Source organism: Lissotriton vulgaris, chromosome 7, assembly GCF_964263255.1.
Source record: "Lissotriton vulgaris chromosome 7, aLisVul1.2, whole genome shotgun sequence".
Lineage (NCBI taxonomy): Eukaryota > Metazoa > Chordata > Amphibia > Caudata > Salamandridae > Lissotriton > Lissotriton vulgaris.
Genome location: NC_141695.1, coordinates 1,305,762,292 through 1,305,775,850, shown reverse-complemented (window position 1 = coordinate 1,305,775,850; position 13,559 = coordinate 1,305,762,292). Strand labels below are relative to the sequence as shown.

The 13,559-nt window shown below is 42.9% G+C and overlaps 1 protein-coding gene across 1 annotated transcript in view; it reads left to right on the top strand.

Moving 5' to 3' along the window:
- LOC147703552 (extracellular calcium-sensing receptor-like) overlaps positions 1 to 13,559 on the top strand; it is a 163,522-nt gene that overhangs the window by 41,951 nt on the left and 108,012 nt on the right. Inside the window, exon 2 of the mRNA XM_086929514.1 lies at positions 6,205 to 6,496. Coding sequence (XP_086785640.1) covers positions 6,205 to 6,496 — 292 coding nt within the window. The remainder of the gene's footprint in view (positions 1 to 6,204; positions 6,497 to 13,559) is intronic.

The following is a 13,559-nucleotide window of genomic DNA, read 5'->3' as shown; positions in this document are numbered from 1 at the left end:
AAAATAATATCGTAGTACAAAAATATCGAAATTAAAAATATCGTTTTTTTAAATGTATTAATAATAATGTAAAAATAATGTTAAAATACATACAATTTTACAAATATTAAATAAAAATATTAAAACAAAATTAAAACTAATACATATACATTGAAAATAAATAAAACACTTAATAATTTAATGTAATTTTCTTTTTTTTAATTTCATTTAATTGATTTAATGTCAATTTTTTTTATTTTTACCCTGTACGCCTGTACCCCAAAAACCCAAAACTGACCCTGAACCCTAAAAATATCCCTGTACCCCAAAAACCCAAAACTGACCCTGAACCCTAAAAATATCCCTGTACCCCAAAAATGCAAAACTGACCCTGAACCCTAAAAATACCCCTTTACCCAAAAACTGAAAACTGACCCTGAACCCTAAAAATACCCCTTTACCCAAGAACTGAAAACTAACCCTGAACCCTAAAAATACCCCTTTACCCAAAAACTGAAAACTGACCCTGAACCCTAAAAATACCCCTTTACCCAAAAACTGAAAACTGACCCTGAACCCTAAAAATACCCCTTTACCCAAGAACTGAAAACTGACCCTGAACCCTAAAAATACCCCTTTACCCAAAAAATGAAAACTGACCCTGAACCCTAAAAATACCCCTTTACCCAAAAACTGAAAACTGACCCTGAACCCTAAAAATACCCCTTTACCCAAAAACTGAAAACTGACCCTGAACCCTAAAAATACTCCTTTACCCAAAATTATTTAATATTATTTAATTACCAATTAATTATTAATTAACAATAACAATAAAGTAAATATATTAGCACATTAGCTGTAATTAATTTAATTTAATAATTAATATTATTTTTCCCAATTAATTAATTAAGAATAACAAAAATTACATATAAAAAAATTACTCTAATTAATGTAATTAACTAATTAATATTAATTATTTACCAACTAATTAATAATTAAAAATATGTACAAAATTATATTAATTAATTAACTAATTAATATAAATTAATTACCAATTAATTATTAATTAAAATATGTACAAACATGTATTAATTAATTAATTATTATTAAATTACTTCCCACCCTATTCCCCTATAAACCCATAACCCGCTACAGAACATATTTATCAATTAATCAATTAATTAAAATTAATTAAAAATTAATTCTCAATTAAATAATTAATAATTCCTACTAATTAATAATTATTTTAACATAATTAAATTACTTCCCACCCTATTCCCCTATAAACCCACAACCCGCTACAGTAGTAAAAGACAATATTTAATTAAATTACATTAAAAATAAATAATAAAACATAATAAATACAATATAATATACACTAAATGTATTTAAAAATTGATATTAGTAACATCGAAGTTATTTATTTCGATATTATTGACATCGATAAAACTTCGATATTACTGATATCATACTAATATCGATATTAAGACTGTCGATATTGCTTACCTTCGATATTTTGTCCCATCGATATTTAAACTTTGATATAATTGTATATCGAAATTTAAAACTCGATATTTTGTCTGTGTACCCTCTTCCCCTTGTTCCATTGGACGGGGGTTTGGAACCACCTTGGGCTGAGGCAACTTAAGTGGGCTTAGGGAAGGCTTAGCCTCACAGGAGAATTTGTCCTTAACTGGCGAGTTACTATTTTGGACTAGGAATGGTCTGAAACTGGCAGCGGTTGGATCTTCTGTTTGCCTTTCCCTTGCATTAAGGGCAGTGGTTTTTTTGGTTGGGTTTACTTCTTCACCTTGGGTGTTTGATATTGTTTCCATGAATTGAATCTGTGGGTGATTTTGCATTTCGAGACACTTAAACTGACCCTTGTTGTTAGCTGGTTCTGAGCTTGGCCTGAGAAAGTCGCAATTACTGAGGATGTAGAGTTTCAAAGTTGAAAATGATGATGAAGCGTTGGCTTAGTGCACTTCCATTTGGGCTATAATGGTGCTTGTACTTGGAGTGCTTATCCCTGGGATAGGAGTATTGTGTGTTTGCCTTGTTTGAGAAGTCGCTGTCTGTCCCTGATATAGTTCCCGGTTGAGAAGAGTTGGGCACGTTTTGTCATAATAATTACTTTTTCACAGTGTTTCTGAATTAAGAAGTCCATTTTTTGTCAATTTCTTCTTTTGGCACAGTTATGTTCCTGCCCTTTTTAAGTTTCTGCTTTATTATTGCTGTTTCTAGTTCTTTTAACTCTTCTTCCTTCAATTCTTTTATGGGGTTTCGGTCGAGCTTTCTAGATCCCTTGTCCTCCCAGACTGCATTTTTTTTTGGTATGCTGAGGCTCCCTTTGCTTTTTTTCTGTTGTGTCTTTGTTACTAATTGTGCAAAACCAAAGGGGATGATAGACGGAGTGTTGAACATTGCAAGCACTCACCCCCAGTCAACTGATCTGGGTTTAATCCATCATCATTCTTTAGCTCACTCTGCCACCCCAGTTCAGACATGGCATATGCAAATCAGTCTGACCCTGTGCCTCATGGGAACAGTCCAGCCCGAACTGCCAAGCCATGTCTTCCCTAGACCGGAAACAAGCATCCTGGGACAGGTTTTGGGCTCACAGCACTTGTCCATCATCCCCTTTGGTTTTTCTTTGTTACTAATTGTGGCATGTTTGAGAGGAGCTTTGTTTGACCACCTCTGGTTCAAATCCCTTTTCACTTCACCTTCGTGCCCTGTGAGTGCTAGTGCCAACTTGGTCTCTTCCTTGCTTTCAGTTTCCCAACACGACTCACTTCCTTACTGATTTTCAGGTGGTGTGAATTCAGTGGGGGGAGCAAGCTGGAGCAAGGCAGGATGGAGTGAGATAAAAGAGGGGGGACCTCACCTGGACCAAAAGCCACACCCGGGCCCTTGCCAGGCAGTCTCTGCAGTCACAAGGTTCAACCACAAAGCAGCGGTAACTAAATTGCAGCACCCCTATTTGTACTTCCTCCAGTCACTCACTGAGGCCCCCTTGCACCTCTTGCCCACTCCTACTGTTTCAGCAAAAGTCAGTAAAATGGCAACACTCCCAGGAGCAAGGGTTGTGCCTTGGCTGATAATGCCGGCCTGCTGCGCTGTTGGTACCAATGATGCCTAAGATTGCACCAAATTACAAAAATCGGGCTTCTTCAGGATGTGGTCCTCCCGGTGTATGTATTACTTAATATGTATGCACTGCTGCAATGTTGCTAAGTTTGCGGCATTGTTACTGTCTTTTGCTGGCAAAATTATCTCACCAGGCTGTAACCTGCTCTTGAGGATAGTCAACAGTACCTCGGGAACAGAAGCACAAATGGCAAAATGGCAGCTCCTCAAGACCTCAGCCGTTGTTGATGCCTCCCCAAGGACAGAAGCAGAAAGTGGCAATGGCTCCAATGGCCAGCGAAAAGCACCAAGCTTCGCTGCCGAGCACCGCCATGCACCTCTCTGCTCTCTCCTACCCAAGTCCCTGATCTGTCCAAGTCAGTGGCGACAGCAACTAAAGCCACAAAGGCCCCCTCACCCGCTCTAGAGACTAGGGTCTGGGGGCATCAATGGATAGCCATGGGTAGCCTTGGGAAATCCCCAGCTAGCTGGCTGGAGAATGGAGCACAGCAAGCGGCTGCCTAACACTTCTGAGCTTCTGCCACGGCCCTCACTAGCATCCAGTTTAGTTTCCGTTTCCTTTGACCGCTTGAGAGAATACTTCATCCTGTCCCTTTTCCCGAGGGCTAACAGGGCACCCCTACTTTCATTGGGAATGTGCCTCCAGAGGCTGCCCCACAAATGATCCTCAGGAATGTGCCTCCAGAGGCTGCCCCACAAATGGTCCTCAGGGATCCTGTGCATCTCAATGGCAACCTCATAAGCCTCAAGCTAGTTTTCTATGGCACCTCCCACAACAAAGTTAGGTTACAGATCCTTCAGGATAAGGACTCTTTTTTCTCCAGTGGACACTGGGGTAATAATTACACCATTGCTGCTGGACTCGGGTCTGTACTACTTTGAGCTCTAGCTCATTCAGACCCACCTCATGTGCCAGCAGACAATTATATTCGGCTATGCCTACTCTGCCTCAGCTTTCTCACTGGCCAGGGCTCTCTCTGCATCAGCCTTCCTTTCCTCTGCCTCCAGCTCCACCTCGGCCAGCTGCAGTCGAAGCTCACTCTCTACTTTCCTGTCCTCCAGCTCCTCTGGGGCCAGACCCCAGGCATATATATTGCTTCCTGCTCCATCCTGGGCATTCTCTGGGAGTGAGTCATGCTTCTCTTGCAGATCAGGACTGAGGCTGAATAAATCAAACATTCTCCCTCAGTCACTCCTCATTGGCCAGGGTAGCTTGAATCCAGCTGCACAGCAAGTAAGGGGCACACGTCTGGGCATGCCCATCCTACTTAGGGTGAAAAGTGCTGTAGCAACAAATGATGGACGGAATGCTGAATAAATTAAACATTCTCCCCCAGTCAACAGATCTGGGATAAATTTATTGTTCCTTTGCTCACTATGTCATCCTAGTTTGGACCCAGCCACATGCAAATCAGTCTTGACCTTGCTTCTCATGGGAGCAGTCCAGCCTGAACTGCCAAGCCCGGTTCTCACTGGACCGGAAACAAGCAAACTCGGGGAAGGGGGTGGCATTAAAAAGGATTTTAAATTACAGTGTCTCAAACAACAATCATGAAATGTTCATATGTTCCCAATCAAAAATGAGCAGTTATTAAATGTGATAAGGCTAACCAATGTTATCCTATGGGAGAGGTAGGCCTCAAAGTAGTGAAAAACTAATTTAGGAGTCTTTCACTATCGGGGCATGTGAAACTTGAAAGGACTTGCCCAACCTTTTAATTGGACTACCTAGGGCTTACCATATTGGTAACTTATAGGCAATAAAAGGAAAGGCTTGGCGAGGGGGTTATATTGCTAAGGCGAATCAGCAGTTTAAAATACATGAAAAGGCAGGGCTGGGGCATGTTTTAAGGGGCTACTTACGTGAGTAGCACAATATGTGCTCCAGGTCCACTAGTAGAATTTTATTTATAGGTCCTGTGTACATGGTATATTATGGTACTAATGACTTATAAATAAAGTAAATATGTTAATCAGGTGTAAGCCAATGTTACCACATTTTAAGGATTGAACACAAACACTTTAGCACTGGTTAGCAGTGGTAAGGTGCACAGAGTCCTAAAGCTAACAAAAACAAATTGTGCAAAATAGGAGGGTTGAAGGCAAAAGGTTTGGATATGACTTTGTAGGGAGGACCAAGTCTAACAGTCCAATAAAAATAAGCCTTTACTCACCAGATATTATGCTATTCTCCAGAAATTTGACCGGAATAGGCCATCAAACAAAACAGTTAAAAGCATACACTGGCTGCCCTCCTTGCATATGGGAACTATTGAGGTAAGGTTGTCGGGGCAAATCCAGAACAACACAACGTTTAATTAATTCTAAACTGATGAGCACTCCACCGTTTAAAAAAACTTTTGACTAAAGTAAATTATAATGATCTATAAACTGCTGTATGACCCAGAGCTGCCTGACTCTCTGTGTGACCAATAATAAGGCCTTCCCCACCAGGAACTGTACACAAGCTAATCGCCCCTCGTGTCTGAAGGGCTAATAGGTTTGAATGAAAGTAATGATGGATGTATGTAAATTGAATATTTTCTGGGCAAAGACGGTTATGCCTGCTACTCTAGACTAGCGAGTGGCAAGAGAGATCTCATTAGTGATATCATCCAGAGGAAAAGCTAGGTTATAAACTACCACACCACTTACACTAATGGGAATAGTTCATATATGGTGCAGTCCACATGTCCCTTCTTAGTGGGTATTTGTCCTGGGATGCACTTTTTCAAGAGCCATGCAGGCCTTGTCTGTGTGATGGCAGTGATGGTGAGTGTTTGCTCCCACTAGGAAATTCAAATTTGAAGTAAACGCTGCCCGTTAGCACAAGGCATTGCATAAGGGATGGTAGCATCCTAATGGGTGGTCATGTTAGTGACCTCTCACTAGGAGACTTTGACCATAACTTTAATGAGAGAATTTGTATTTTATGAAGCACTGCATCATATACACGATTTACTGTCTTTCTAGACTTGATTGGTGTGTGACACAGGCACAGTAATAATTTTTTAACGAAACTTACAAAGTCGGCCACAAAAAAATTTAATGGTAGAATATATTTTCCTTTAACAGTATTCACATGGAACAATACCAAAGTGTTCTTGCCATGGTTTTTGCCACAGAAGAAATTAACAAGAATCCTACTATTCTACCTGAATTGACTCTGGGATTTAGAATCTACGACACATGTTTTTCTGAAGCAGCTGCTATTGAGGGGACTATGTCGTTGCTATCGGGTTATCAGACAACTGTTCCAAATTACAGCTGTGCTGGCAAACTCAAAACATCTGCCATCATTGGTGATTTATCATCTGCAGCAACACTTCCTATTGCCAGAATCCTTGGTGTCAGCCGCTTTCCTCAGGTATGAAATGGCAATTGTGTAAACAGTTGAACAGGAATGTATATTCATTAGTAATGCATTTCAATAACCATGGTCTGGTGGGTCTGTGCACATACAGATGTGTATGCTAATGAAGTTTGTAGTAGTGTTGCAATTTCGTCAAAGGAATCAGTACTTTTGTCACTAAAAAATTAAAGATTCCTGAATTATTATTTCACCTACCCTTAGACATCGGTGGGCGGCTCACCAATCCATCAGATCGATGGAGCGGCGGTCCTACGTCCTGCTGAAATTAGGACTGTTAACCATATTTCGAAACCTCAGCCTGCCTGAGTTCTCTGTAAGGATAGTTTTAACTTGTGCAGTGGCTGCACTTTCATTACTGTTCATGCAGGTCGCTCATCATCTCCCTTGTGACCCCAAATCGGGGGTTTGACGTGTGGGATTTCTTAAATCTTAGAATTTCACATACAAGAAATCAAGCTTATTCTAAGAGTTTGTGCATTTTTTTCATTTTGGATGCGTCATCACAGCATATATTGTGGTCACTGTCACTGTTGATACTTTCAGTGTTATAATGAATTGTAGGCTTTGAAATAAAAATTAAGGGCCGGATTCACAAAGGTAAACTTAGACCTGAAGTATAACTTTAGACCTAAGTTCTAGCTTTAGACTTCAGGTCTAAAGTTAGACTTTAGGTCTAAAGTTAGACTTCAGGTCTAAAATTAGAATTTCGGTCTAAATTTAGACTTCAGGTGAGTATTATGAGATTCAAAACTCCCCTATCAGAGAAAAACAATTTGGCAGATCCCCAGGAGGCCTGTCTTTTTACATTAATACATAACTAAAGGTCATAACAACTATGCTCAGCTCAGGGTGCTATGTGCTTCAAGCAGTCACAATTGTTAGATGTCGTTTACACGGCTGATTGAGCCCTCTTATTTTAATACATGCTAACCTAGGTCTGTAAGGTAGAACATCTATAGTTCATGACTTCATTGAGGCTCTTGAGGACCTCCTTTGCAAATATTCAACCCATGAAGTGATATTAACATTTATATTTCAATATAACCAATTTGGACAGACAATTAATAGACTACAAACTCAAATCAGCAGTTCCCTCCATCAGGATACTGATAGACTATCTAAATGCTCATAATCTGATGTACCTTTAATCTGAAGAGCCCCCTGCTGACCTGCCAAATATTTGTAACCCCTTCCATGCTCATGACGAGCTCAGCTCATCATAAGGCACACTGGAGTTGTGCCTATGACAAGGTGAGCTCATCATGAAATAATACCTTTCAAGCTTTTCCAGCACAGGACGGGAAAAGCCATAGCATGGAAGGTGTTAAGGATATCTCGAATTTAGAGTTCACGTTTGAGAGCAAGCCCCTGCTCGATTCTTTGGATGCGACCAACATCCACTGAGACCACAACTAAAACTTGATAAGTTTAGCGCCGGCCAGTTCAAGACACCGGGGCTCCTGACAGGGATTGAAAACAATACACTAGTAAGGAGACTCAGGCAGGGCAAGGCTTCCCTGGCCCAGTTCAGCAAGTGAAATCAATCCTTTTATTCCCAAATCCTCGACTCTGACCCTTTAATATGCATTCAGTATCACTTAAATTCAGGCACATTAGCTGTCACTTTTTAATGTGCCATAAGTGGAAAATTGGCCCATCCTTGAAAGGCAGCCAAAAACCAGGGGGACATGAAAACTATGTGATACACTCTAGTAATTAAGGCAAAGTAAGTTGCTTCTAAGGGCAGTCGCCAAAAGGTATAGCAAACATAAACCCAGCACAGTAACGGCACAGGTTTATAGCAATGCAAAAAAGGCATATTGATTGTTACTTTGGTCCACAAAGCAAAGATATACTCCTTGTAAATGGGCACATATCCACTCCTTATTGCCAGGAAAAATTCTGGCACTACATTAACACCTTAAACAATACACTAAGCAGTAGAGGGAACAGTGTCCCACTGGACAAGTGGATCACTTACCTACATCGGCTATATTCCGATACAGTCACACCTAATGCAGTATCAAGGTCCAACACAGTTGCGATGGCTGAGGGAGTTTAAAAAGTGGGTGGACTGTGAGGGGACCCTCCGGCTACAGATGGCTCAGAGAACTGACAATGATAGATTATGGGACACAGCGCGACCCTGGGTGGCGATGGTGGATCTTCTTAAAATCCCAACGGATGACGATGACTGATCTCTCCGGGAGTGGGGGACTCCCTTCACTACATGGGAACACAAAAGCAGGCGACAGAGTGCGACGGTAGGTGGGGGACGACTAACGCGGGTGCATCCTCCTAGATGGGACAAGGACTACCGCCATAAGGAATCCAACGAAGTGATAGGAATGTGTACTGTACAGCAAGTGTGCTGTTAGGTAGAGCAACATGTCTGAGGGGAGGAGGGAGGCGGGGCTACTGGGGTGGGGCGGGGAAGGGGGTGAATAGGTTGGGAGGGGGGAGTAGTATTCTTAGTTGGCTGGTAAGGTGGAATGGTGAATACAATGTACGAATAACCCTGGGGTAGAATGGTTCGGCCCCTCAGGACTATGACACAAGGCCGATGGGTCATGACTCCTGCACCTGATGAACAATTCTCCTTGCGTAGAAGGGGATGAGTGCATGGCCGATCGAGCTTGATGCAGGACTATAATTTGTGGTAATCATACGGGGCTACATGATTACGCGATTATATATGTTACCTCCAAGACCATGAGAATGTTATATATGTGTTATATATGTGAGAAATGTGGAAAACTAAATAAAATATGTTTAAAAAAAAAATCAAGGTCCAACACATTGAGCCTAGGGATGGTATCATACAGTTCATAAAAGAGGATGTTCAAAGGGTCATCAAGACATGCAGAGAAAATGGGGTGCCCGAGCTCCATGGCCTTTCAGTCTCTCTCTTTAAAATTGATCCAGAATATTGGGCAGAACTATTTACAAACCTATATAAGAAAGTTTTACCAATGTGCAGGTACCTCAGTCCTAGAGAGGGTTCATTATATACCCCATATCCAAAAAGAGCAATAGAAGTGATCACGCAAACTATCGCCTAATTGCACTACTAAACATTGAGGCAAAAGGATCAGGGTAAATTCAACTGCATGAACTTGAGAGAGAAACTGACCCCTTTCTATCAAACAGGATTTCTGCAAAGTTCATCAACCACAGATAATACAGTACTACTGGTGTTTCTGGCTCATGGCTTGCTCGAATACTCCAGGCCTCGACTGCTTGCATGCTTTGTCGATTATTCTGCTGCTTTCGACAGAGTATACAGGAATAAGCTCTGGGCCAAGCTTGCAAACAGGGGTTTTCAAAACCCTTTACGTAAAGAAATTATCTCTCTCTTTTCAGACACTTTGGTCTGCATTAAGCTAGGAACTGAACACCAAGCTATGTGCCATATACTATCAAGCCAAGGCCTTAAACAATGCTGCATCTAAGCCTGAATGCTGTTTAATTTACATTTCGCTGATTTGGGCAGCTCACTCACAAGGGCACATACAATTCCTCTAAGAATGGGACTCTTCTGACTGCCCATAGTCCAGTATGCTGATGATCTCGTCATCCTGGACCACACTAAAAAAGGCATGCACCATGCACTGAATGAGCTAAATAAATATAGCTCAGATAATAAGTGAGTGGTCAATGCCACAAAAACGAAGGCAATGGTCTTTGGGAGATGCAAGAACGTAGCTGGAGGCTTGCCAATCTTAAATTTGCATCATCTTCAAATTGCAACTGGTACTTAGAAAATGGCAAACCAAATCTGCATCTGAAACACCCCACATGGAAATCCTTGGTTTAACATTGGTGTTTTGCAAGCTACTAAGGGCGATTTTCACACGGACACAACTCCGATTTATCCCCACACTAACGCTACACATGTGGAGATAGATTTAACACCCAATTCACAAGCTGGTGCAAACTGCAGACATAGCCCGTATTCTTGCAATAACTGCCCCAAAATGTATCCTCATGGTGGACACTACCAACTAACCCTAAAGAGATGCAGAGTGGGCGTTCCCATGCAAAAACACATGAAAAAAACCACAACACCACATTCACACCGAACTGCCAGATCTGCAAAGCAAATCAAAAACTTGCGATAAGCCGTGGTAGCAGAAGGTATTTAACACCTGCCTCCTGCAGGTGTAAAGCTGGACGACTACCTGCAGTAGGCAACGGATCCCCTCACACCGCCACACCCGAAGAACAAACAATGCCATTGAGCTACTCATTATGCAGCTCGGAGTGCCAACAGGACCACAACACCCGCTGCCACCACCCCCAGAACCCGGAGTAGCCCCCCGGACCACTACAGAGGCAGCGCTGAGTAAGACAGGGGACCTACTGAAAACGTACCAGTCTCACAGACCTAACGCCCGAGGAAGTCATTGCCCACTACAGGCTCAAAAGGACAACCATCATCCCCATCATGACCCATATCGCCCAGAAGCTGAGGGTCCCAACACAGCGGACAACCAACATCCCATCGCAGACTAATCTGCTGGCTGTGCTGCACCTTTTGGCCTCTGGAACCTTCCAACCAATGACTGCCAGAGTCGGAGGGGTCTCACAGCCAGTCCTATCAAAGTTCCTCACGCCTGTCCTAGATGCCATCCTCAGCTTCATACCCCAGTACCTTCACTTCCCACAAACTGCGCAGGAACAGCAGAAGACCAAGCAAGGCTTCTAGCCATAGCTGGATTCCCGGCCTTGTTGGGGGCAATAGATTGCACTCATGTCCCACTTGTGCCCCCTGCGTATACTGCACACCGCTACTGTAACAGGAAGCACACGCAGTCCATCAATGTGCAGGCAATAGTGAGCTACAATGTCGTCGCAAACTACCTAGGCAGTGTGCACGATTCCTACATCTTCCGAAAGTCCATTATCAGAATGGCACATATGGAACTGAACTGCTCGTTTGTAACTGAAAAATCAACACCGCACACAACTCCAAGCCGTCATCACACAACGCACAATTGTGGGAATGCACAAGTGACCAAACCACATGCAACATGCCAAACAACATGACCACCCACCAGACATGACAACACCACTCCATGGAGAACCTGGACTACCACTGCGCACAATACAGCCATATCATGGCACAACAGCTGAATGTGTGTAGATGCGGAATGCAGCCATGTGCATAGGATGTAAGTGACCCATGAATGGCAATGTACACAATGGCAAATAAGGCGTGGATGTGCCAGGCAGACATGGGGAGGAAAACCACAGCCATGTCCATGCGGACCGCGACTGCTGGTGACTGGAGAGTAGCGAACAATGGACGCAACTATGTCACACCAGGCCGGGGCTCAGATAGTGGAAACCTGGTCCTCACCCGGAAAGGCCATCGTCACTGACAATGTGGTGCCTTGCAGTCTACCATGAGGCTGACGCCGTGAGCAGCGGGGTCGGCGACCCTGTGCGCCTGCTGCACCCCAGGACGCTGATACCCAGACCAGGCCTGCCCGCACCAGCGCCCCTGGACCCCACTGCTCAACTGCCGACGCTGTCGGGTGTCGAAGAGGGCCAACCACGTGCCAGGGCTAGCTCCACGCCCCAGTCCCACAAGCTCTGCAGCCTTCGCAGACCATCGCTGGCCCTCATTACTCCTTTCTCATTGACATAATCCACTGGTGCCCATTTGTCACAGTGGGCCACACATGTGGAACTGAGTCCTGAATGGCAGTGACTGCAAATCCGGAGATTACCGCCCACCCCTAATTAGCACAGCCAGTGGAAACTCATGGAGACCTGACGCAAATCTGCCTCACCTGATTCAGAGGGTGGCCTTGATAGAGTAAGCTCCATCTCTGATAGCGAATCTGCTTCAACTAAGCCAGAAGTATAAGGTACATTGAGCTATCAAGCACAGTTGGAAGAAGGATTGCCAAAAACTAAGACCAGATGAAAGAGACAGTTGACAACTACTAGGAGACCAGAGTTGATAAGTGAAGTTAGTGAAGTAGAGGAACAAGAACGCCCATAACGACCAGGTCCTGAGGATGATTGTTGATACTTGACAATTCGTAAAAGATCTAGAAGGGAGAGGAAGATTAATCCCAAATATTCAGGCACTGATTAGACATACTGCGACAGCATGGACATTAAATCTGATGAATGTCTGACTGACATTGATGAACCTCCATAAGTCAACTACAAATTAAAGGCTCAATCTGCACATACATTTGAATATATCTCTTTACACCGCGAGCAAATACCATGCGGTAGGTTACAACACAGACGTTACATCGTCCGCGTTGTTACCATGCATGGCTTACATTGCAAGTCATTTCTACGACTTGCACTAGATGGCGCACTGGACTTAGGAATCGTATAAATTACTATTTCTACTCAAGTTAGCGCAACAGCAGGGAATGTGTTGGATTTAAAATCCAACACATTCCCTGGTGTTGCGCGCCATCTAGTGCAAGTCATTGAAACGGCTTGGGATGTAATGCCATGCGTAGTAACAATGCGGACTATGTAACGTCCGCGTTGTAACCTACCAGCGTTGAAAGCTCTGTTTCCCCATACATTTGACAAAGTTGAAACGGGTGGAAAGATAGTTAGGGCAAAGTTCATAGAATGCCAGAATCTTAGGCATTCAGTCGATGCAGAATAAAAACCACTATAGATTTCAAGATAGGGTAGTGACTACAGAGAAGTTGTAGAAGGATTCATCTCTTCAGCAGATGTTTATTCACTTGCTCTAATCCAAGCTAGCATATGTAGGTAGAGGGAATTTAGAGGATCCCCGCTCAAGGTTGAGAGTTGATTTCGCCAAAATGGGCACTGTATGTGTGATAAGAAGACAAGAAGGGAATGAGACTATTGAGCAAGTGGGTTGGACTGAATATGAGCATATGTATTTACTTAAGGGTAGAGTTTGTGCTTAATTAGAGGTAAGTATAAAAAGGTATATATTATGTATGTGGTACGTAAGCTTACTTTCAGTTTCCACATAATCAGCTTAGTAGTTGCTATGCATCCTTAGATTTCCCAGAAATCTTTCATACTAGTGATATAGATC